The 24307-nt window shown below is 59.0% G+C and overlaps 2 protein-coding genes across 3 annotated transcripts; both read left to right on the top strand.

The window, feature by feature from the left end:
* Positions 1-1730: 1730 nt before the first annotated feature.
* SLC12A9 (solute carrier family 12 member 9) lies at positions 1731-15869 on the top strand. The gene is made up of 14 exons (XM_053263729.1): positions 1731-2008; positions 3645-3913; positions 4423-4557; positions 5484-5615; positions 5900-6190; positions 7286-7393; positions 7530-7641; positions 8351-8508; positions 9245-9327; positions 10065-10189; positions 10359-10551; positions 11414-11588; positions 13269-13415; positions 13612-15869. Exons 2-14 carry the CDS (start codon positions 3688-3690, stop codon positions 14514-14516), a joined length of 2790 nt encoding a protein of 929 aa, XP_053119704.1. The 5' UTR covers positions 1731-2008; positions 3645-3687; the 3' UTR covers positions 14517-15869.
* Positions 15870-16756: 887 nt separating this feature from the next.
* On the top strand, positions 16757-22800 carry UFSP1 (UFM1 specific peptidase 1 (inactive)). 2 transcript variants are annotated; one of them, XM_053259543.1, is made up of 2 exons: positions 16757-17232; positions 20006-22800. In XM_053259543.1, exon 2 carries the CDS (start codon positions 20021-20023, stop codon positions 20684-20686), a length of 666 nt encoding a protein of 221 aa, XP_053115518.1. In that variant the 5' UTR covers positions 16757-17232; positions 20006-20020; the 3' UTR covers positions 20687-22800. The 2 variants fall into 2 exon arrangements, with proteins under 2 accessions (XP_053115518.1, XP_053115519.1); XM_053259544.1 differs by having other exon boundaries at positions 17228-17343.
* The last annotated feature ends 1507 nt before the right edge of the window (positions 22801-24307 follow it).

Here is a 24307-nt window from a genome sequence, read left to right as displayed (position 1 = left end):
TCATGGAGGAGGAGTCTATCAACGGCTACTAGTCGGAGGGCTATAAGCCACCTCCAGCCTCAGAGTTGCAGGGGAGTCACAGCAGGAGAGAGGGCATGCCCCTTTCAACTCCTGCCTGTGGCTTCCAGTGGCATCTGGTGGGCCACTGTGTGAAACAGGAGTGTGAAACAGGAGTGTGAAACTAGATGGGCTTCCTTGCGGGGCCTGATCCAGCAGGGCTGTTCTGATGTTCTTATGAGAAACAGACGTGTTGCTTCCAGTCTCCTGGGGTGCTTGGAGTAGAACGATGTGTTGCCTTCCTCCTTGTTCACAAAGGGGTGCTCAACCGTGGGGTTCCCAGCTGCCACAGTGGCCTGGCTGGGGATGGTGGGAGTTGTAGTCCAACAGTATCAGAAGACCCAGGGTGGAGACCCCCTGCCTGAGACTTGTGACTCCCTTGGGAGCGAGCCGAGTAGGGAGGACCAAGCAAGTCTTCCAGGGAAAGAGGCCAAGCCAAGGCTGCAGGAGCTCACTGCAAGCCACCTCGTCCCCAGTCAGCAATAGGGTGTTGACCAACAGTGCAACTCCTGTGAGGGGAAGTAAAGGCCAGTTTGCCTGAGGAAAAACTGCTGCAGGGGCAAGAACCGTTTCGGGGAGAAGCCCCCACCCACCCCCCGGAATGGGGCCACAGCTCAGTGGCAGAAGCATCTGTCTTGCATGCAGAAGGCCCCAGGTTCTGGCAGCACCTCTGGGCAGGGCAGGGCCAGACCCCTGAGAGGCAACAGTGAGCCCCATGGCCGGGAAGGCGGCTTGTGTAGCTCCTCGCACCACACGCTCCCACCTGGCTGGAGAGCAACTCCTTGCCCTGCTGCCGCCAGGGGCCTCCTTGTATGGGAGAAGGCCTCCACTCCCTCTTTGCGGCCGCCTCCCCGGTTCTCTCTGGCCTTGAAACCACAACTTCCAGGAGGTCGGGGGTCACAGGGAGAAGCGCCAGCCAGAGCCGGGCCTCGGGTGGGGGCGCCTGAAAGAGCAAGCAAGGGCTGGCCGGCAGCAGCAGGCGGGGGCCGCTCCCAGGGCGAGTGCGCCTGCTGGTGCAGCTCTTGCAGCAGGTACCGGTCGCTGCCCGCCCGATTCTGCCTTCTCGGGCGGGTCTCACTGACCGGCACCGGCTTCCGAGCGAGCAGCGATGCTCCTTCCAATCCAGGCGGAGCCCACCAGGGGGCGACACTCCAGTGCACCTGCTCGCCAGGGGGAGAGGTGGGGGCGGTGGGGGGCGTCGCGAGGGGCAGAGGGCAGGTCGGGCACAAGCCTCGCTTTCCGCCCACTCGCCTCTCTCCCTCCTCCGAGCCCAGGGCGTCGCCGGCTCCCCTAGACCCCTAACCATCCCGTCCCACCAGAGGTCTTACCTCCCTTGCTCGGAGATAGATCCGCAGGTGGAGGTGGACCTGGAGCGAACCCTGGACACCGAGGACGTGGCCAGCCCCCGGCCCATGACGGGCTTTGCAGGAAGGCGAGCGGAGGGTGTGTGTGGGAGGGGGGATGGTGGTGGTGGTGGTGATGATGGGGAAGGGGGAGGCACGTGTGAGCGCAAGGACGCGTGTCGCAGCCTCATCCCGCGAGCGCTTTCCTGGTTATTTCCGCCCAGGGCTTTTACAAGCGCCGCCCCGCCCCCCGGGGACGAGGCTTTCCCCCGGCTGGAGGTGCAGCCGCTGAAGAAGACTCCTGTGGGGCCAGCAAGCTGCCCCCCGCCTCCCCCAGCCACCACGCACGCAGGCTCCTCCCCGGCAGGATCTGAGCTCACGGCCGAGGTGGCCGAGGCTGCGGCCGCCGCTGAAGTCACATCCCGGCGGGCGGGTTGGCTGCCTCCGCCGCGGGGGGAGAAGGCGAAGCGAGCCGGTCACATGAAGAGCTCGTGACCCAGCCGGGCCGGTTCCGGGGCGCCGCCGGCTGCAGCAGCCCTCCTCCCGCCGCCCATGACGCCGCCGCCGCCGCATCGCCTGCTGGTGCTGCCCGCTGCGGACGCAGCCAGGTCGGTGGCGCCGGGGAGGGGCAGGACGCCTGGGTCCCTGGAGGGAGGGGGGGGCTGGCGGGGAGCCTCCTGGGTCCTCTGGCTGGGAAGGGGCGCCTTGCTGGGTTGGGCCGAGGAGTGGGGCTCCTCCCGGCTGCAGGGCTCTCGTCTCTCGGCCCCCAGGGGGCTTTCTGGATCGAGGCGGGGGCTGAGCGGCCGCCGAAGGGGACTCCTGCCCTGCGCTCTTGGGCGGGGAGCAGAGCCGTCTCGGGGCGAGCCCGGACTCCTCCCGGGCCCCTTGCTAGGGAAAGGCGGCTGGGTCGCGCTCTCTGCCCCCCCCCCGCCGTAAGGGAGCCTCTTGCTCCTAATGGTCGCACTCCCCCCCCCCACACACACAGCAGTGATGGTTGCGCCCACCACCTCCTAGCCTAGAGCGAGTGAGCCAGAAACAAAGATGCTCGTGTTCCTCCGAGGAGTTCATTGTCTCTCTGTGCGGTGCGGGGGGGGGGGGAGACGCATCCTTTGCACAGCTTGTGTTCGCAGCATGGAGATCACCCCCACCCTCCGCCCCGGGTAAAGTTAGGACAGTGTTCGGGTGGGGGTCGGTGCTGGGAGGCCATTCTGCCCCCCACCCGCGGCGACGAATTCCTCTCCTCGCTCTCTATCCGCCGCTTCGGGGTGCGAAAACTTTCTCTCCTGCAGCTGGATTTATGGCGGGGCATAGCCTGTGAGGCACCGTAGACGCAGGTGCCTCTGAGCATGTGCAGAGAGAGAGAAAGTGCTGAAGACCGCAGGTGGCTGGGCTCCCATGCACCCTGAGCCCCAGCACCTCTCTGGGGAGGGATGAACCGCTGGTCATTCTCCAGGCCCTCCCCTTCGGAGGAACCCAGGAGTCCTGGTGCTCCCCATCCCACCAAGCCATGAGCACGGTCACCTTCTGCAGCCCCTCCTAGCTGAAGACCCTCACTGGGACCCCCTGAGAGTTCCCCTGCTGCCCCCACAGCGCTCTTGGAGACCCCAGGAGTCCTGTCCTGTCCCCCCAACCCCCATGGGAGTGGCAAAGGGAGCACTCTTTTCAGGGGAACTAGCCCCACCACTCATCTGTGGGGCGCAAGGGGATGTGATCTGTCTGGGTAGAGAGATCGCCCTCCAACCTCACACAGCCCTTGCTATGGGGGAAGTAGTTGAATATGCAGTGAGCTGATAGTCCCACATGGGGGGTGGGAAATGTGTTACCGGAGCAACCATCGTGATGGTCTTGGGGTGGGGTGGGGAGATGGTAAGGTGGTTGCAGGGGTGGGGGAAGAGCCCGGCGGCCCCCTGAGAGGAGGGCTTTGAACCGCTCAAGCAAGTGGGGCTGAGAATTCAGATGCAGACAGCTAATCCAGGGCAGGGACTATAATTGAACGGATGGATTCAAAGAACCCATGGGGGGGGCCCAGCCCCACCCCTCCCTATTTTCTTCATTAGCTCCCTCCCTCCAAGGGGCCTCCATGCCCCCCTCTCCACTAGCTACGCCCCGGTCCAGGAGCTCCCCAGTGTGGGTCCCAGATGATGCTGGGCTGTGATTTCTGTCATCCTGGCCTCTGACCAAGTTGTCCTAGTTGGGAGACCCAAATGGAAGAATCCTGGAGTGAATCTCTTTTTCTCCCCCTAGGTAAAGTGGGGACTGTGCCCCCTCCCCCCCCGCCCCACAGGCCATGTCTACAGAGAGCTCCCCCCTGCTCAGTTACCGGCTCTTCCGAGTGTCAGGGGAGGGAGAGATGCTGGGGGCCACCCAGGAAGAGACCCCCCTCGTGGTGGGGGTCGTGGGGTCTGCTTCGGGGGCTGCTCACCCTGACCCAGCCCGGCAGCTCTCCACTTTCTTCGGGGTCTTCGTCCCGACTGTCCTGTCCATGTTCAGCATTGTCGTCTTCATGCGCATTGGTGAGTGGCTGGCGATGTGGGTGGGGGGTGCCCAAGAACACCTGCTGGCAACTACAGCTTGGTCTCCCCAACGGAGCCTCAATGTTTTCATGCACCGAGGCTAACCATCCAGATGTCTGCTCTGACTGGCAGCAGCTTTGGAGGCCTTCCAACTTTAAGTTGGAAAGGCTGCCAGCCCGAGACTGAACCTGGGGGGCGGGGGAGGGTTGTAATCCCACAGCAGCCGGAGGGCCTCCTTATCTAGCAAAGTTCCCTTTCACCCGCAGAGGTGCCGCATTCCTGTGGGGAGCTTGGCTTTGCTCCGGCAGCTTAGGTTCTGCAAAGCTTAGCTCTCGAAGGTGCTTCACTGTTTTGCAAAGCTGATGAAAGTTGAGTGATTGGGGAAGCTCGTGAAAAAGAGGAGTCAAAGCTGGGAATTCGGATTCTGTGTGGGGAGGAGAAAATCTCAGACTGTTCCTCTGCATCCCAGCATAGGGCCCTGACCCACCTTGCTCTCCGTCTCCCCACAGGCTTTGTTGTGGGTCACGCCGGCTTCCTGCAGTCGCTCCTCATGTTGGTCGTCGCCTATTTGATCATCTCGCTGACTGTCCTGTCTGTCTGTGCCATCTCCACCAATGGAGCAGTCCAAGCGGGCGGGGCTTACTGTATCCCTTTGAGCCGATTGCTGCTTTGGGGGTTTGGGGAGGTTTTTGTGGGGTGGGGGAGGGAGGCTTTGGGCCAGGAAGGGGGTGGCGAAAGACGGCAGACTAAGAGGGGGGAATCGGATGGGCTGGTGGGTTGGAAGAGGGGCGGTGGGAGATGGGGAAGCAAGGAAAGGGCTGAGGAGGCGGCTGGGCAAACTAGATCCCATTGAGTTGTTGCAGACAGCAGTGTTCCCTCTAACACGGAATCCCAGATCTTGTTCACTACAACTCCCAGCATTCCCAGCTGCAGTGGCCTTTGGCTGGGGATTCTGGGAGTTGTAGTCCTGTTAGAGGGGACACTGCCAGACAGAACCACAAACGGGCACTCCATGGCATTCGAGAGGGGGAGGGAAGTGGCCCCTTGGAGCAAGCCCTCCCTGCTAGGAGTCAGCCACATTTCTAGGGAGCGCTCCTGAGCTCGTGCAAAGTGCCCTTTCCTCGCCACTGGAGCATGTCTGAGTTTGGGGGTTGTTGTTGGGGATGAGTCGTAGGCAGGGTGCAGGCTAGCCCCCTCCCCACCCGATCTCTACAGTCAAGATGTTCTGGGGGGGGGGCTCACAAGCATGGCCTGATGGAGGTGGCTCCTGATAATCGGAGGTAGGCTGCTGCTGAACATGGAGGCTTCAGTGATGCAGGGGTGTCCAACCTGAGGCTCTCCAGCGGTTGTTGGGCTGCTGCTCCCATCGCCCCAGGTCCAGTGTGACGGGGGCTGATGGGAGTTGTAGCCCCAGCGAGAGAGTCTCCAGTTGGCCACCCCGGCATAATGGCTACCGGGCTACTAAGTGACTCATCCTCCCCCCCCCCCATGGGGTGGAAGCCGGACATGCTCTTCCCTTCCTGCCTCTGGAAAGTGTGGCCTTGACTGACCTGCCTCCCCTGCACCCCAGTCATGATCAGCCGGACTCTGGGCCCTGAATTTGGCGGCAGCATCGGGCTCATGTTCTACCTGGCCAACGTCTGCGCTTGCGGCGTCTACGTTCTCGGGCTGGTGGAGGCCATCTTGGACGTCTTCGGAGCAGGCGAGTGTCCGGATCCCTGCTGGGGTTGATGGCAGTGGACTCGGACTCCTGGGTCTCCTGGGAGGAAATGTGCAAAGGCACACTCCTCTCCCCCCGCCCCACCTGAGAGCCATGCTAAACAGTGCAGCTCTACCGGATGAATAGCCCGCCTGCAGGCAGCAACCCGAGCTCCTGCCGGGAAGCAGAGGCAGCTGTGCCTCCTTAGCCCCCCCTTCCCCGCCCGCTCTCTCGGATGGTGAGCCCCCACGGCCCTTCCTAAGGGGCTCCTCTTCCTCTGCTTCCAGACGGCTCGGACCCTCCCGGTGGCAAGGGGCTCCCGCAGGGCTACCTGTACAGCTTCCTCTACGGCTCTCTCGTCCTCTTCCTGTGCCTGCTGGTGTGCCTCGTGGGTGCCCAGATCTACTCCAGAGCGGCCTTCTTCATCTTCCTGGTGGTCAACGTGGTCCTCGTCACCATCTTTGCCAGCTTCTTTGCTGTCTCCCCGCAGGAGATCAGCGTTTCCCGGGACAGCAACCAAAGCTTCAACGCTTCCTTCACTGGGTTCAACGTCTCCACCCTCAGGGACAACATGTACGGTAGGGAGGGGCTATAACTGTTGGGGAGGGGGCTGGAGAGCATACCGACCCTCTTCCCCCCCGCCCCAGCATGGAGTCCTCGATCGCAGGTTTCTCCCCCTTTTTTAGAAAGCAGGTTCCCCTCTCTTGTGGCCGCAGACTAACACCTCGCTAGGCGGAAGTCCGTCTTGTTCCGAGTGAATTGCTGTCCCTTTTATGAACACGCAGCAGCTCCCTTTGTCTGGCACACACTGGCGTTTCCTAGAGCGTGTCTGAGCGGGCGGAAGGGCATCCTCTGGTTTGAGGTCACTCTCAGGCTCTCAGCTGGTGCTAGCCTGCTGCTGCTTCTCTCGGCTGTAGGAAGTACTGGGCTGAAAAGCCGGCAGCCTGGGGTGGGGAAGAGCTGAAAGGGGCGGGAGAGGAGGCGGGGGGAGCACTAGGGCACCGTCCTCTCGGCTGGCAGTCCACACGGCCCTCCACGGGGGGCTGGGAGTCCAGCCTTCTCCAGCTTCGAGAGGGGGCTGCCCTCCCATTTTGCGACTGGGCGTTGCATCAAAACCAGCTCCGAGGCAAGCATCTTCCTCCAGCTGGGTACGACACCCACCCCCTCCCCTGGCCCCATCCCAGCTTCTGAACGAGGTCGGCAGAAAGCCGCCCTGCTCAGCCAGGGCCGGGCAGGCGGTCCAGCTCCCCCGCTCTGGCCCTGTCTTTCCTCGCACACACGGTCGCAACATGGGAGGGCGCCCAGCGCCTGGAACGGGGTCGGTCTCCTCTCCTACCGGGTGAACGGCCCTCTGCTCGGGCTTATTTGCCTCCATCCTGGGCACTACGCATTTTCTTCTGCATGTTCTCCTCACCTGGGGGGCTTGCGGGTGGGGGGGATGGCTGAAAAGGATGGGGAGGCAGCCCCGTGAGCTGTTGGAGGGAGGAGGCGACAGAGGGCTGGAGGGGAGCACTGGGGCAGGCGGGGCATGCTGGGCTTGTGGTCCCAGGCAGGGGTGTGTGTGCATGCCTGCTTGCATGCAGCCCTGTGGATGTGCAGGCGGGGCCCTCTCCCCCCTCGCTCAGGAGAAGACGTCCCCTCTCTTACCCCCCCCATTCTGTCCCCCTCCCCAGCCATGTACTCTCGCGACTACACCACCAACAACATGATGTCCTTTGCCACCGTCTTCGCGGTCATGTTCAACGGCTGTACAGGCATCATGGCAGGCTCCAATATGTCCGGTGAGGCTTGTGGAGGGCAGATGGGTTGGAGGTGGGCTGGGGGTGCCTGGGGGTGGCGGGGTGGGCTGCTTCTGACCCTTGGGGGCTGGGGACGGGGAGAGGGGCGCAGCCGCCTGACGCTGCTTCTCCTCCGAAGGGGAGCTGAAGAACGCCAGCAGCTCCATCCCCAAGGGCACCATCGTGGCCGTGGTTTACACCTTCGTCATCTACTTCCTCCTCTTCTTCATGACCAGCTTCACCTGCGAGAGGTGAGTGATTGGAGGGGGGGGCAGTATATCAAGCACGTTGGAGCACAGTGCCCAGCCAGTCTCACGCAGGTGAGACTTTTCCTTCTTGCTGCTTCTCCCCCAGAACTCTGGCAAGGCACCCTGCAACTCGACCCAAAGGCTCCCGGTGGGGATAGGAGCTGGGAGCACCCCTGATGCTGTGGCTGGGCCTTGTGGGGACCAAGGGACACCTTACACTTCTTCTTTTTTTAAAAAGAAAAGGGGAAATCAGCAACAGAGCAGTTTCACAAACTAAAAGTAGCAGGAAGTTAACATTACAGGGAACACGGCCAGTCCCAGGTTTGGGGAGCACCCCTGCCATTCCTTGCTCCAGCAGGGCGGGAGAGCCCTCCTTACCTTTGCTGCCGCCACTGCCTCCTCCCTCCTCCACTCTGGGCACCAAACCTGGGCCTTGTTTGAAGGGGAGGGCCCAGGCTGGCTGGTGGCTGTGCCGACCGTTGGTCCGTTGCCACCCCAGTTGGACCGGGCAGAGCACTGCCTTGTGGGCCCTGGAGCAGTGGGCCCCCCCCACACCCCCGGCCCCTCCACGTGCCAGCCGCCTGGCTCTGAAGGGCCGCCTGGACCGCTCGCTTGGGTCCCCGGATGCCTCTGGACTGCCGCTTCCACCAGGGGGCGAGGGAAGCGTGGCCCCCCTTTTGCTGGAGCCCGAGTCTCTGGCTCTCCCCTGCAGGGCGCTGCTGAAAGGGGACTACGGCTTCTTCCGCGCCATCAACATCTGGCCGCCCTTTGTGCTGGTCGGCATCTACGCTGCCTCGCTCTCGGCCTCCATGAGCAACCTCATCGGCGCCTCGCGGATACTCCACGCCCTGGCAAAGGACGACCTGTTTGGTGAGGCCCCGTCTCCGCCCCCCACCCCACCCCAGATGGCACCCCAGGAGCCAGCCCCTCATAAGAACATAAGAACAGCCCTGCTGGATCAGGCCCAAGAAGGCCCATCTAGTCCAGCATCCTGTTTCGCACAGTGGCGCACCAGATGCCGCTAGAAGCCACAGACAGGGGTTGAGGGCGTGCCCTCTCTCCTGCCATTGCTCCCCTGCAACTAGTACTCAGAGGCACACCCTTGAGGCTGGAGGTGGCCCACAACCCTCTGACTAGTAGCCATTGATAGACTTCTCCTCCATGAAGTCATCCAGACCCCTCTTAAAGCCATCCACGTTGTTGGCCATCACCACATCCTGTGGCAGAGAGTTCCACAAGTGGATCACGCATTGTGTGAAAAAAAGTACTTCCGTTTGTTGGTCCTAGACCTCCTGGCAATCAATTTCATGGAGTGACCCCTGGTTCTAGTGTTGTGTGAGAGGGAAAAGAATCTCTCTCTCTCCACTTTCTCCACGCCATGCATGATTTTATAGACCTCTATCATGTCTCCCCGCAGTCGTCTTTTTTCTAAACTAAAAAGCCCCAGGTGTTGTAGCCTTGCCTCGTAAGAAAGGTGCTCCAGGCCCCTGATCCTCTTGGTTGCCCGCTTCTGCACCTTCTCCAGTTCAACACTGTCCCTTTTAAGATGTGGTGACCAGAATTGTACGCAGTACAATTTCTCTTTCTCTTTCTCCTTTCTCGGCAGGGATTGTGCTGGCACCGGCAAAGATTGTCTCCAAAGGGGGGAACCCCTGGGTGGCCGTGCTCTACACGTGGGCCCTGGTGCAGGTAACTCCAGCGCCGCCTCCGGCTCCTGTTTGCTGCCAGGAAGAGCCCGGCGCGGCTGTGCTCACCAGCAGAAGAGGGCTGGTGCCCGCGACCGCAGTGCCCGCAAGGATGCTGAGCGGAAATGGCCATCTTTGCATCCACCCCGAGAGCAGACTGAGCTGACAGGCTTGGCCCGCGGGATAACTTACCTTTAAGTGAGAATAACGTTGCTTAAGGAAGCAAACCGAACTCAAGCAGCTTTGGAGCTGCCGCTCGGGAGTAGAACCCCTACTTGGCAGGCCAAAGGTCCCAGGCTCAGTCCCTGGCAGCATCTCCAGTTGCAGCTGGGAAGGACTCCTGCCTGAAGGCTGGCTGAGCCGCTGCCAGTCAGAGTTGACCATCTTGGTCTAGATGGACCAGGGGTCTGACTCAGTATTTGGCAGCTTCCTCTGTTCCTGTGCCTTTGGGAGCATGGATTCCTAGCCAACAAGGGCAAGAGCTGTTCCCACCCACCCCAATGGAGAGCTGCTACTGGCCAGAGTAGGCCATCCTGAGCTGCAGAGGGACCCACACTCTAAGGCAGCTGCCTGTGTGACCAGCGCTTGGCCTGGGGGTTTCTGGACAACGATTGCCTGCTCGGCCTGGCAGCAGTGCTGCAAGGCAGGGAGAGGGAGAGGGAGAGGGGGTTCCTAGCGGCTGCCGGGGTTTCAGTCCCAGCCCCTCTGCTGGCCTGACCCTTCCCCGCTCTGTCTCCCTAGCTGGTCCTCCTTGTCGGGAAGCTCAACACCATTGCTGGCATCGTGACCGTCTTCTACCTGGTGGCTTACGCCGCGGTGGACCTGGCCTGCCTGGCTCTGGAGTGGGCGTCTGCTCCCAACTTCCGGTGGGTGAAGCTCCCTCCGGGGGCAGCGAGGCTTCTCTGGCAGGCTTAGCTGGGGAGGGCAGCGCGTTCTGGGGAGGGCCAGGCCAGTCCCTTTGGGGAAAGCTTAGAGGAGCCAGGGTGAGCCAGCCGCCCTTTCTCTCTCTCTCTTCCTCTCCCGCCCGGGCGCCAGGCCCACCTTCCAGGTCTTCTCCTGGCACACGTGCCTCCTGGGGATCGTCTCGTGCCTGGTCATGATGTTCCTCATCAGCCCGGCCGGGGCTTCGGGCAGCCTGGGGCTGATGCTCTTGCTCCTGGGGTTCATCCACCTCCGCTCAGCCGCCTCCTCTTGGGGCTACATCAGCCAGGCTCTCATCTTCCACCAGGTACGTGGCGGGGTGGGTGGGTGGGAGCGTGTGTGTTGTGGGTCAGAGCCCCAGGGTTTCTGGGGTCCCCTGCAGAACTTAGAGGCATGTAGTGGTCAGTTAGGCGGAGCAAGGGAGTGAGGGGGCGTGGCTAGGTGGAGTGGGTGGGGCTTAAGAGCATCTGGAAAGCCCTCCAGCAGCCAAGAAGCCCACCAAGTCCCACCTCCTGCTTCCAGCCAGAGGCCAACAGGATGCCTCCGGCAAGCCCACAAGCAGGACAGGAAGGAAAGAGCTCTCCCTTGCCTGATATTCAGAAGTAGACTGCTTCTGAAGGTGGAGGTTCTGCCTAGCCATCACGGCCAGTAGCTGCTGATTGGCCTCTCCTCCTCCATGCATTTGTCCCATCTCCTTTTAAAGCTCTTTAGCCTGATCGAGCGGCTGCCACCCCAACCTCTGACCACTATCAAAGGGTGCGGGAAGGGGCTTCCCTGGCGCGGCCGGGCGAAAGAGACAGGAGGCTGCCTTGGTGCTAAAGAGGGAGGGAGGGGCCTCGGGGAGGGGTGTTATGGGGGGCTGCTAGGCATCAAGGCAAAGGACACTTGGAGGTGGAGGGCCCTGCTCCCAAAGCAGGTTGCGGGGAGGGTGGTCACACGGGAGTGGAGACCAAGTGGGTGTCCGAAGAGGATGACACTTGGCGTCTTCAGCCGTGCAGGAGTGTGGCTGGAACTAAGGCTGGATAACGGGGCCCAGTTTGAGGCTGCTCTGCGTCAGCTGGTGGTGGGCGAAGGCATTTACCTTAACTAGGGCAGGGGTGCCTGCCTGGATCTCCTCCTCTCACTTGGCCTTGACAGCCTTCTCCTTCTTCCCCCCCCCACCCCCCAAGGTTCGGAAGTATTTGCTTCTCCTGGACATCCGGAAGGACCACGTCAAGTTTTGGCGGCCACAGATGCTCCTCATGGTGGCCAACCCCCGGGGTGGTTCCCAACTCATCAAGTTCATTAACCATCTCAAGAAAGGGGGCCTCTTCGTGCTGGGGCACGTGGAGATTGGGGACCTTGGTAAGAGGAGGACTAGGTGGGTCGGGAAGGCCAGGCGCTCACCCCACCCAAGGAAGGAAGGAATATCCATCGGCCAGGCTCCCCTACGAGTCCAGGGGTTCTCAGTCTTGGGTCCCCAGGTGTTTTCGAAATACAGCTCCCATCATCCCTAGACTCAATAGCCCTTGTGGCTGATGGGAGTTGTAGTCCAATAACAACTTGGGAGTTCCTGGCTTAGTCCGTGTAATCCAGACCCCGTTGCCCTACAAGCAGTGAGCCAGACTGAACAAGGCACAACAGTGTGTGTGTGTGTGTGTGTGTGTGTGTGTGTGTGTGTGAGAGAGAGAGAGAGAGAGAGAATACAGAACAGGTGGCTCGAATGAGTGAGCCAACTTGACCAGATAGAGAAAGATGTTCTAACACCAACCCGTCGGTCGGTCCAGCCTGAGAATGAACCATCCGAACTGCAGAGCTTTTCTAAAGCACGTCCCCCAAACTCTTACGTGCCGAACCCAGGAGCCCTGCCTCCCCCCCCCTTTTCTCCTTTATTACGCAGTTAGCTTGCAAACAAGGAGTGCCTGCCTAGAAGGCTCTACCCTGGGACCCTGGCCTGCTAGTCCCGGGGGCATTGCCACTAATTTGTACATCCTGACTGGTGTGGGAGCAGCCCTCTGCATGTACCTAGAGGCACTCTCTTCTTCACATGTTCCCAGCCTGAGTTCAGTGCTGAAAGCAGATTGCAGATCTTCCAGGTTGAAGGCTCAGCTCTTGCTCAGCGTAGCCTCTGACCCAGGAGTGGCCAACCTGAGCGTCCCCAGCTGTTGTTAGACTATAGCTGCCATCATCCCTGACTGCAGGTGTCCAGGGATGATGGGAGATGTAGTCCAACAGCTGCAGAACCTCGAATTGGCCACCCCGAACCTAGCCATTCAGTCCCTTTCCCCAATAACACAGGCGTCCTGGTGTCTCTCCCAAGGAGATCTGGTCTTGTGGTAGCTAAGCAGGGTCCAGCTTGGTTTGCATTTGGATATGTGGTTACATGTGAGTGCTGTGAGATATTCCCCTTAGAGGGCAGGGCTGTAGCTCAGTGGAGGAGCATCTGCCTGCTTGCCTGCAGAAGGTCCCTCCCTGGCAGCATCTCCGAGTTAGGGCTGGGAGACGCCTGCAGCCTTGGAGAAGCCGCTGCCAGTCGGTGTAGGAAATACCAAGCTAGATGGACCAGGGGTCTGACTCCGGCAGCTTCTTATGTTCTTAATTGGCTCATAAGAACAGCCCTGCTGGATCAGGCCCCCCAAGGAAGCCCATCTAGTCCAGCATCCTGTTTCCCACAGTGGCCCACCAGATGCCTCTGAGAAGCCCACAGGCAGGAGTTGAAAGGAGCAGGCCCCCTCTCCTGCTGTGACTCCCCTGCCTCTGAGGCTGGAGGTGGCCTCTATAGCCCTCCGACTGGTAGCCGATGATGGACCTCCCCTCCATCAAGTGATCCAAACCCCTCTTCAAGCCATCCAGGTTGTTGGCTGTCACCGCAGCTTGTGGCAGAGAATTCCACAAACTTGGCATCATTCCCTCTATTAAATTCTTTTCCCCGCCTCCAAACCCTGGAATTATTTATATGATATGCCACTTTTCATGGAATAATAATAATAATAACAATGTGTGTACTGCTGACCCTCGGCTCACTCGCTGCTCTTCCTGCTGCAGACACGATGCCTTCCGACCCCATCCAAGCCCACTACAACTTCTGGCTGAGCTTGGTTGACAAGCTGAATATCAAAGCTTTTGTGGACCTGACCCTCTCTCCATCGGTCCGTCAGGGGACTCAGCACCTGCTGCGGATCACAGGCTTAGGTGAGGGGGGCAGTGGGGGCAGAATCCCTGGACCAATGCAGGTGGGTGCTGGTTGGGTCGCCAGTCAGGAATGTAACCATAGGCCTGGCCAGAAGCTTTCCCATCAGCCTCTCTAGCGATGGGACCCTCTTGGGGGGCTCTTGGCTTCCCCCAAGCTGGTCTCCAGTGTCCCGTGCGTCTCTCTTTGCCCGTCCAGGAGGGATGAAGCCCAACACCTTGGTGCTTGGCTTCTATGACAACTCCGTCCCCGAGGATTACTTCCTGCAGGACCCGGCCTTCAGCCAAGCACGGGAGAACGACGAGTTCGGGGTGGACCTGGCAGCCCTCCAAGCCCATTTCCCGCCGGTGAGGGACGCGGCCAGCCAGAGGGCCTTGAGCCCCGCTGAGTACGTGGCCATCATCTCGGACGCCGTGAAGATGCACAAGAACGTGTGCCTGGCCCGCTACTTCCACCTGCTCGAGAAGGACCTGCCCCCCTCTTCGTCTTCCAAGAAGCGCTTCGAAGGCTGCTTCATCGACGTCTGGCCCCTCAACCTCCTGCGCCCTAACACGCCCACCTACGTGGACATCTGCAGCCTCTTCCTCCTCCAGATGGCCTGCATCCTGACCATGGTCAGCTCCTGGAAGGCTGCCCGGCTGCGCATTTTCCTCTGCGTGGAGTCCGGGGACGTGGGCTGGGTCAGCAAGGAGGAGAAGCTGCAGGAGCTGCTCAGCAAGCTGCGGATCAAGGCCACCATCAAGATCGTCACCTGGGGCCAAGAGGGGGTCCTCCAGGGGCACCAGCGGGTGGGCGGGGAGGGTCAGGATGCCGAGGCCCCACTGCCCCACAGCAGCGGTCCCCCTAACGGGGGGGAACTGGCTGGGGAGACCTTCCTGAACGCTGCCACCTTCCACGTGACGGACGAGTACCTGACCTCCGTCAACCACCTGCTGCTGAAGCAAGGGGGCCAGACGGCCGTGCGGTTCCTCTACCTCCCGCGCCCTCCGGCAGATACTTCTCAGTACAAGCGCTACCTGGAGCAGCTGCAGATCCTGACCACGGGCTTGGGGCCCACCTTGCTTATCCATGGGCTGACGCCCGTGACTTGCACAGAACTGTGAGGGACCCAGGATGCGGGTGGAAGGTGGGTGGGGGTGGAAGAAAAACAGGTGCCTTGTCTCTTGTGTGGTGAAAAGTGCGCTGGGCGGCGGGTGGCGGGTGCGTTTGTGCCAGCGGCTTCGGAGAGGAGGACGTTGCAAAGGGCGAATCGACTCCATGAGTCTGTTCAGGTGAAGGCCCAGCAATCTGGGGGAGGAGGAGATATGGGGTGGGTTTGGGGTTTTTTAAGAAGACGGGTCTTTCCCCACTGCCCGGGAAGGCTTTTCTTGCGGGGCAGAAGCCTTGGGCTGTCAAAACAGATGCCTTGGATGGGGTGGTTTTCTCTTGTGTTGGGGTGTGCCAGTCACTTCCTCTGGAACAGGAAGCGGCATCGGGATTTGCCTGAAAGCAATAGACTGGTTGTCACACAGTGGTGGCCGCCTACCCCGGAATCTCCCACCTCCTCAGGGGAAAAGAGGGCAGTGCCCCCCCCCCAACAAAAAAAATTTGAGGCACTGGGGTGGACTGTTTGCCAGTGGACTGCTTTTCAGAAGCCTCCCCACTTTGCAGAATGATGGCAAATTCCTGTCCCCTCTTTGGAGTCCCTGACCCAGAAGCCAGAGAGGGCCTTCCTGGCGTCCAACAAAGCGGCATTTGTCTGCAGTGGGGAGTCTGCTGGGCGGGGGGGAATCACATGCACAAGCTGCCCTGTGTGTGCTGCCTGCCTGCAGTGGGTCTTCCGAGAGGGCTCCGTGCCCTTCCAAGATGAATCGCTCTTCAATGGGGCTCCAGCTAACACAGGCCCTTCCCATCACGACATTTCCCCTGAAACTAGTAGCAATTAGGGAGGCCGTCTCCATCCCCACTTTGATCTCCATGGCCCTGTCTGCTCCCTCCTCCTCCTTACAATAAAATAATCCTTAAGATTATTTTGTTTGAGGGGGGGGTGTGCTTTCTAGACATTCTCCCTACTTGAGGCATCTCCGCCCCACCGCATGCTTGCTCACCCTGCTAACTCTAGACTACAAGCCATTCCAAAAGGCAGGGATGGGGGCGGGGTGTTCCCTCAACGGCCCCTGGGATATCCTGCAAACATTTGCTAGTCCCTGCTGCCATTGCACCCCCCCCCCCCGGGAGAAGGGGCTTAAACTAATCTGACTAGTGGATTTAAGTGTTTTCCTTTTTTTTTAATGTGCCTCGGTGGATGATGACCACTGGTCAGTAGAGAGTGGGGGGCGGAGGTGTGTGTAACTGTGGTGCCCCTTTGGGGGCTAATGTTGTACTTTCGGCTTTAACACTAATGGGGTTAGTGGCAAGGAGGAGGGTAGATTCCACTTTTTAATGAATGTGCGCAATAAAAGTAAAACTTGCAAGAACTGAGAGGCTTTTTGTGTGTGGTTATTTGTGCCAGGGCTTTGGGGGAGCCAGGACTGCTGGGGTCCCAGGTAGGAATCCTCTTAGACTAACTGAAAGCACCAGATTTCCTTGCCATTGTAAACAAGCAACTAATCCACAGGATGTGTGCCAAATCCAGCAAGAACTATATAGAAGCAAGAAGAGCAGCAGTATTATGTAAAACTGTGTGATCCAGTTTTACATCCTGTGTGAAACAGGATGCTGGTTTAGATAGCCTTGGGCCTGATTCAGCAGGGCTGTTCTGATGTTCTAAGAACAAATACTACATTTATTATCTAAAAGCTTAGGAACATAGGAAGCTGCCATAGACTGAGTCAGACCCTTGGTCCATCTCGCTCGGTGTCATCTACACAGACTGGCAGCGGCTTCTCCAAGGTTGCGGGCTGGAGTCTCTCTCAGCCCGATCTTGGAGATGCTGCCAGGAAGGGAACTGGGAACCTAGAGGTTCTTCCCGGGGTGGCGGCTCCATCCCCTGAGTGGGGGAATCTCTTCCAGGGCTGCTCACCCTTCTAGTCTCCCATTCACATGCAACCAGGGCGGACCCTGGAGTAAAGCACCACTTAGTCCTGTGGCTTTATTACTGGTTTTTTCTCATCATTCTCGGCTGCTGTGTGAGGACCACTCCCGGGGGTATCATCCCAAGCTCGCTCCAGGGCAGGACGTATGCAAATTAGAAAGCTATAAAAGGAGCCGGAGGGCAGCTCAAAGGCGCACACACCACAGAGATGCCAAGCCCTAGAGAGGCGCACGACTGCGCCCATAGAGCAGGCGGACCATGGGATGCGGGGAGGCCACAAGCCGCCTCCTTCCTCTGCGGCCCATTCAGCCGGTGGTGGCGCGCGAGGGGCGTACAAGAACTCAGGGGTGGGCCGGCGGAGGCTCCTCAGCTGCCGTTGGACTGCAACTCCCATCATCCCCAGCAGCCGCAACCTGTTGTTGCGGGCATGGTGGGAGTTGTAGTCCAACAGCGGCGGGAGAGCTTCCGCTTGGCCATCCCTACGATGCCCCACACTGGAGCGCAAGAGGGGTCGAAGGAGTCCTGGAGGCGAGGGCCAATAGCACCCCACTTCCGGCTGCCGCCATGTTAAGTAAGGGCAAGAGCGACGGCGTCTCCCGGACCACACGTAAGATGGCCGTCGCACTCCGCCGCTCTAGTTTTTCCGGTCTGTATGGCGAGCGATAGGTTTAACCATAGAGTCTGTTCTTCTGGTTGGTGTCTATGGTGCGGAAGAAGGACGACTGCGAGGAAGGAAGAGCGTCCCTTCTCTATGATAAAGCGGAGACTCTCTGGACTGGCGCCCTCCCCACCTTTCCACGTTCCAGGTATATATTCTGAAGGGGGTAAGACTGGGTACGATGGAACTAGAAAAGGAGCTTTACTGAAGGAGGGCGACACGCTAGGCTGGAGCAATAATAGTCTGGAGCTGCTCTAGGGTAGGGAAAATGCCTGGGAGCATTTTGATGGAGGGGCTGGGCCGGTTTTTCTAGGACAAATTCTCTATGGTAGTGGAGGCATGCCGCAGGTTGCTTGTTTTCTAACCGTGCCAGTTCCTCTGCTGGTTGTGCTGCCTTTAATGTGGGTGAATCGTGCATGGGGTAGAAAGCCTCACTGGCTGCATTTCCTCCTGCTGCAGCAGGAACTTGCAGTGGTGGGGTGTGTGTGTGTGTGTATTACAACCATGTGGATGTTATTTCCTCCTCTGTAAGAGACCCATTGAAAGAACAACAGTGTTGTTTCCAGAATATCTTGTGCCCCTCTGTAGAATGTATGTGCATATTTCAGGGTTGAGTCAGGTGATGAGTGCTTTTTGAGTAGCTCATTCTTTTCATCCCTGGGCTTTTAGTTGATGGTAGACAAGAGAGGAGTTAGCAGAAGTTTTGAAAAAGGAGCTTTGTATCCTGATACCTAGAAGTGGGAGTGAAACAGAGGAGCTGCTGGCTGTAAGAACAGCCCAGCTGGATCAGGCCCAAGGAAGCCTCTCTAGTCCAGCATCCTGTTTCACAAGGTGGCCCACCAGATGCCTCTGAGAAGCCCCCAGGCAAGAGGGGAGGGCATGTTAGATCCCACTAACGAAGTACAAATTGAGTGATCAACTGGGCCAGGGAAGTACCTTGCTTTGCCTACACAGCTTTGCTTTGACCTTTCTTTGGGCTGCTGACAGGGACCCTGGATAAAGTGGAAGCCTGTATCACCACAGACTGGAAAAGACTAGCGTAACCCCACCTGGAACTTCCTGAAAATGTGGGAAACTTGCCATTGTCCTTGATCCGTTGTGGCTTCATTCTGTCCATCTCTATGGTGAATCTTCTAGATCAGGGGCTCCCAACCTGTGGTACTCCAGATGCTGCAGAATTACAATTCCCTTCACCCCCAGCCACAATTTACTGGAGATGATGGGAGTTATTGTTGAGCAACATGTTGGGTACCACAGGTTGGGAACCCCCTTTCTAGATATTTTTGCAGTGGCGGTTAGAGTGAAACACACAGTTCACTTTGTGCCCGTAAGGACAGTGGTGGTCTGTGACCTCCTCATCTTTGACTCTCTCTGGGTATCTCTTAGTTCTACTTTTTATGGCACATGAGGACCCTGCAGAGATCAGGGTGGCACTCTGCACTAAATTTCCTGTATTTGGGCTGACTCCGCTACTTTTACAGGGTCAATGAAGGAGCTGTCCAGTAATCCCTCTTGAAGTATTAGATTGGATCAGTTTCAATCTGTAACTCCTGAGGATGTGGACAAGCTGCTTGGGGCGGTGTGGCCTACCACTTGGATCCTTGCCCAACTTGGCTGCTTCTATCTAGCAGGGAGATTTTTGGAGGTGGCCTAAATTTCATAAATGCATCGCTGAGGGAGGGTATGGTGCCTCCATGTTTGAAGGAGGCAATGGTTAGACCACTTCTTAAGAAGCCTTCTCTGGACCCTTTAGCGTTGGATAGTTATAGGCCAGTCTCCAGTCTTCCTTGGTTGGGCAAGGTGATTGAAAGGGTGGTGGCCGACCAGCTCCAGGAGGTTTTGGAGGAAACTGATTATTTAGACCCATTTCAAACTGGCTTTAGAGCTGGCTATGGGGTTGAGAAAGCCTTGGTCGGCCTGATGGGTGAACTTTACTGGGGAATCGACAGGAGCAGTGTGACTCTGTTGGTTCTTTTGGATCTTTCGGTGGTGTTTGATACCATCGACCATGGTAATCTCCAGGTATGACTATTGCAATGCACACTGCATGGGGCTGCCTTTGTACATAATTCAGAAACTTCAGTTAGTTCAAAATGCAGCAGCCAGATTGGTTTCTGGGGCAACCCAGAGAGACCATACTATGCCTGTTTTGAAACAGTTGCACTGACTGCTGATATGTTTCCGAGCAAAATGCAAAGTGCTGGTTATTACCTTTAAAGCCCTGAACAGCTTAGGTCTTAGAGTTACCTTAGAGAGTGCCTTCTTCTGCATGATCCTCACCTCGTGTTAAGGTCATCTGAGGAGGTCTGTCTTCAGTTACCACCAGCACGCCTGGAGGCAGGCCTTCTCCTTAGCTGCTCCTGGGCTGTGGAATGCACTCCTCCCCCCCCCCCCCCGGCAAAATCTGTAATCTGAGTTCATTATTGGCCTTTGGGAGAGCCCTTAAGACCTATCTGTTTGGCCTGGCCTTCCAGGGTTTTAAAACTGTTTTTAAACCGTAAAGGTTGGCCTGGCCTTCCAGGGTTTTAAAAACTGTTTTAATTTTTTAAATAATGGTTTTATGTTGTTTTTACCGTTTTTGATTGTAATAGTAGTTGATTTAATTTTGTTCTAATGTAAACCGCCCTGAGCCATTTTTGGACGGGTGGTATAGAGATCAAATCAATAATCAATAAAAGCCCAGCCTGGGCAAACAACTGCCATGAATCCATTCAGGCTGGCTTGTTGTGTTTCTTTGCCAGGAACGGTTTGGAATTGCTGGGATCCTGGCCACTTTGGGGCAAGAGCAGAATTGTGCTGCTTGTGCTGGTGAAGGCTGCGCCTGGACTGCGTAGATGGCAACACCAGAACTGGCGAGGAAACCTCACCAGGCCCCCCTGCCCTCCCCTTCTCTCACCTGTCCCCCCTCCCTTCCTTCGCAGCTCTGGCTCTCCAGGATGTCTCTGCTCTCCGATGTGCATCTGGGCCTTCCCTTCCCAGCCCCTCCAGACCGACTGCAGCTCATCTCTGGCTCCTACCACTTTTGCCATTATGGCTGCGATGGCGTGGATGACCGAGGGTGGGGCTGCGGCTACCGTACACTGCAGACGGTTTGCTCCTGGCTGGCGGAGGCTGGTGCTGGCGGGGTAGCTTGCCGGCGTGTCCCATCCCTGAAGCGGATCCAGGACTCCTTGGTGGAGATGGGAGACAAGCCCCCTTCGTTCGCTGGCTCCCGGGATTGGATCGGCACTGTGGAAGCAGCCCTGTGCATAGACCACTTCTATCATGTGCCAGGCAGGCTGGTGCATGTTCCCTGTGGCCGAGACTTGGAAAGGGAGCTGGAGACCTTGTATGCCCATTTTGAGGGAGGAGGCGGCCCTGTCATGATGGGAGGAGACCGAGACAACTCCTCCAAAGGCTTGCTGGGCGTCTGCTCCAGCCCCAAAGGACACCACCTCCTGGTCCTCGATCCACACTACTATGGGCCAGCAGGGTCTCTTGGGAAGAGCGAGCTGCAGGCGAGGGGGTGGGTCTGCTGGAGGGCGCTGGGCTGCTTCTTCCAGGAGGGCTCCTTCTACAATCTCTGCCTGCCCCAGTTCAGGCCAGGAGGACAGCCTGTGTGAAATGGACGGTGGCTTCAGGAGAGGGACCATTCCAGAGCTGAAAAGGTTTCTGCAAACATGTGTCAGGTTCTGAGGCCATAGCACACCTGTGGATGATGATGATGCCTCTTGAGGCGAATCCGGATCGCAGAACTGTTGTGAAAATAATACTCTCGTTTGTGAAAATAATTGTGAAAGGGGAATGAAACCCAAAAGCTGCAGGTGATGCATTTTGTGGTTGCCGTCCACTTGTTCCTGCAGGGACTCTGCTGAAGGAAGCGTCCTTCACGAGCTTGTGCACATCTGTCTTCACTTGGGGGCCCATGTTTACAGCCTGCTCCAGCAGGCTCACCACTGCTTGTGGTGGCCTTGCCTCTTTGGCCTACCGCCTTGGTCCTAGTTGCTTCTGTCGGGGTGGGCAAAGAGGCCAGAAGGTCTTCAGCCCTGCTTTCCCCCTCCCCACTGAGCCCACCCAGTCCAGAGTGCTGCATGTCTTGAGGAGAGAACAGGAAAGGGCCAGCGCCCAAACGTTCCCATGGAGCTGTCTTGAGAAGGTGAAGATGGCATCTCTCTCAAACCTCAGAGCAGGAAGGGTCTTGTGTTGGGGGGATTCAGGCAACGGGCACACGCATCCGCCAGTGTCAACAAATGGGTGCCTTTTTGGCATCGGTCCTCTGCTGCTTTTGTCAAGTGGTGGAGCCGGTCTGGGGCCAACCCAGGGTTTGGATTCCTAATCCTTGGGCCTCCTTGATGTCTCACCCGTGACTTCCCTCTGGCTTCTTCTTGACGGTTATTTGGCACTGACCACGTGCTGGGGGCCGTACCATGGACTTGGCAGCAGAGGCTGTGTTAGCGGGGCCTGGCTGAGGGCGAAGGGGTGGTGTTGGTAGGAGACCTTGGAGCGCAAGGAAAGGTGGGACTTATTTAGGGAGGAGGCGAAGAGCTATTAGCCCTGGTGGCTAAATGGAGCCTCCAGGTTCAGACGCAGTGTACCTCTGAATACCATTTGCTGGGAAGGCAGCAGCAGGGGGAGGGCTGGGCTGTGGTCTTCCTGCCCTCTGGGGAGTGGTGGGGTGCTGGGCTTCGTGGACCCGCCTTGGTCTGCTTTGGGAGGGCTTCTGTGGTGTCCTTGAGGCTCATGTGCGGTGGTTTTGATGAAGAAGGGGGTCCTCATGGTGGAGCAGGAGGGAAAGGGGGCTTGCATCAGAGAGGGGGGCATAGTTCTTCCAGGTGTGGAGTCCCTAAACACCCCAGGGAAGCAACGGTGCCCTCACAGCCCTCCAGTGGCTCCTTTGTAATGGCTAAAGTACGTCATGTCCAGTTTGCCGTTTTCCATGGGATCTCTCCCCATGTCACACAATCGGGTGTCTCTTGCATCCAGTGTGGATGGTTGTGTTGTTGTGTGACTTGGTTTCTTGTATGTCAAGTGGGCAGTTTTTGTTTTTAATTTTTACTGGCAAGTGCCCGTTTTTGGATTCCACCGATCTACTTCTGGCAATAAGCACAGGGACCAGGAAAGCGAGCAAGCCTGGCCACAAGTGACCAAGCAAGCATGGAGTTCTCCTCCCACCCCACCGCTCACATTCTTTCCCCTGCCTATGGTACAGGCCCATAGCCAGCTGGCGGCATGAGTGTACCTGCCACACCAAAACATTCTCTTTCCTCCCCAGCCTTATGGACTGTTTTCACTGGACATTTTAGAACCTGCCTCCCCTGACTTCTGCACCTCCCTACCTTGCTAGGCTTTTCTTTGCTTTCTTTCGAGTCTGGTTACAGGCCTGCTAAGGTAGCTGATGAAGAGGTCTCTAACCCCTGCTCAAGTGTGAGGTCCTGGTAGTTGCTGCCACCACTCTCTGCTTCCGGAGAGTACTCGGAACTGGGTCGGAGCCAATCTTGGGAGAATCCCCTCTGTCTCTGCAGACCGGGAGTCTGGCTTGGTTCCTCGCATTCTCTTACGTTTCCCTTTTACAAGTCGTTCAAACGAGTGGCCAGCCCCCGATCACCTGATTTGTTTAAAACCCTTTCCCCCTTGGCTACAGTATTGTTGACATACACATCACAACTCGGTGGTTCTCCGACCTCATATCTGTAAATCTCTCTGTGTGTGTATCCTATATAATAAAATGCTTGGTGTCTGTGTGCGTGTCTTTTTCGGGTATTCTGCGCATGTGTGGTGCGCGTGCGCAGAACACGCTGAGAGGGACTCGGATGCAGACACCGGCCACCATGTTGGTCGGGTTGAAAAGAAGCAGCACTGCAGCCCAGACAACAGCGGCGAAGGGCCCGATGCAGAGGCCGCCGGAAAAGGGCCCAGCCGGATACTGGGGTGGGGGGACAGAGGCGAAGGCGGAGGCCATAGCCGGCGGGCGGCCCCGCCCAGAAAGGGGAGGGTGGCGGGGGCCCTGGCCCGGCCGGGGAGGTCGGCGGTGGAACGGAGGCTGGCGGCGGCGGGAGGGGGAATGGCGGCGGTGGGGCCCGGAGCGCACGACTCCACTGGGCAGGGGGGAGGGGAAAGGGCAAGAGGGAGTGGGGCAGGGGGGAGGGGGAAGGGCAAGAGGGAGTGGGGCAGGGGGAGGGGGAAGGGCAAGAGGGAGTGGGGCAGGGGGGAGGGGGAAGGGCAAGAGGGAGTGGGGCAGGGGGGAGGGGGAAGGGCAAGAGGGAGTGGGGCAGGGGGGAGGGGGAAGGGCAAGAGGGAGTGGGGCAGGGGGGAGGGGCAAGAGAAAGGGGGGAGGGGCAAGAGCGAGTGGGGGAGGGGGAGGGCAAGAGGGAGTGTGGCGGGGGAGGGGGAGGGGGAAGGGCAAGAGGGAGTGGGGCAGGGGGGAGGGGGAAGGGCAAGAGGGAGTGGGGAGGGGAGGGGAAAGGGCAAGAGGGAGTGGGGCAGGGGGAGGGGGAAGGGCAAGAGGGAGTGGGGCAGGGGGGAGGGGAAAGGGCAAGAGGGAGTGGGGCAGGGGGGAGGGGGAAGGGCAAGAGGGAGTGGGGCAGGGGGGAGGGGGAAGGGCAAGAGGGAGTGGGGCAGGGGGGAGGGGGAAGGGCAAGAGGGAGTGGGGCAGGGGGGAGGGGCAAGAGAAAGGGGGGAGGGGCAAGAGCGAGTGGGGGAGGGGGAGGGCAAGAGGGAGTGTGGCGGGGGAGGGGGAGGGGGAAGGGCAAGAGGGAGGGGCAGGGGGCAGGGGGCAGGGGGAAGGGCAAGAGGGAGTGGGGCAGGGGGCAGGGCAAGAGGGTTAGGGTTAGGGGGGAGGGGGAAGGGCAAGAGGGAGTGGGGCAGGGGGGAGGGCAATAGGGAGTGGGGGAGGGGAAGGGGCAAGAGAAAGGGGGGAGGGGAGGGGCAAGAGCGAGTGGGGCAGGGGGGAGGGGGGAGGGCAAGAGGGAGTGTGGCGGGGAGGGGGAAGGGCAAGAGGGAGTGGGGCAGGGGGAAGGGCAAGAGGGAGTGGGGCAGGGGGGAGGGGGAAGGGCAAGAGGGAGTGGGGGAGGGGAAGGGGCAAGAGAGTGTGTGGGAGGGGAGGGGCAAGAGGGGGAGGGTAGGGGCAAGAGGGAGTGGGGGAGGAAAGGGCAAGAGGGAGTGGGGGAGGGGGAAGGGCAAGAGGGAGTGGGGCAGGGGGGAGGTGGAAGGGCAAGAGGAGTGGGGCAGGGGGGAGGGGGAAGGGC

This window comes from Hemicordylus capensis, chromosome 6 (assembly GCF_027244095.1).
Source record: "Hemicordylus capensis ecotype Gifberg chromosome 6, rHemCap1.1.pri, whole genome shotgun sequence".
In the NCBI taxonomy this organism is placed as follows: Eukaryota; Metazoa; Chordata; class Lepidosauria; order Squamata; family Cordylidae; genus Hemicordylus; species Hemicordylus capensis.
This window is presented reverse-complemented; position numbering and strand designations above follow the sequence as displayed.

Coding starts and splice junctions, on each gene's coding strand:
- SLC12A9 (XM_053263729.1), top strand. CDS start 3,688: ATGTCTACAGAGAGCTCCCCCCTGCTCAGTTACCGGCTCTTCCGAGTG. Junction 10,190..10,358: donor GCGTCTGCTCCCAACTTCCG/GTGGGTGAAGCT, acceptor CCCGGGCGCCAG/GCCCACCTTCCAGGTCTTCT. Junction 13,416..13,611: donor GCTGCGGATCACAGGCTTAG/GTGAGGGGGGCA, acceptor TTGCCCGTCCAG/GAGGGATGAAGCCCAACACC.
- UFSP1 (XM_053259543.1), top strand. CDS start 20,021: ATGTCTCTGCTCTCCGATGTGCATCTGGGCCTTCCCTTCCCAGCCCCT.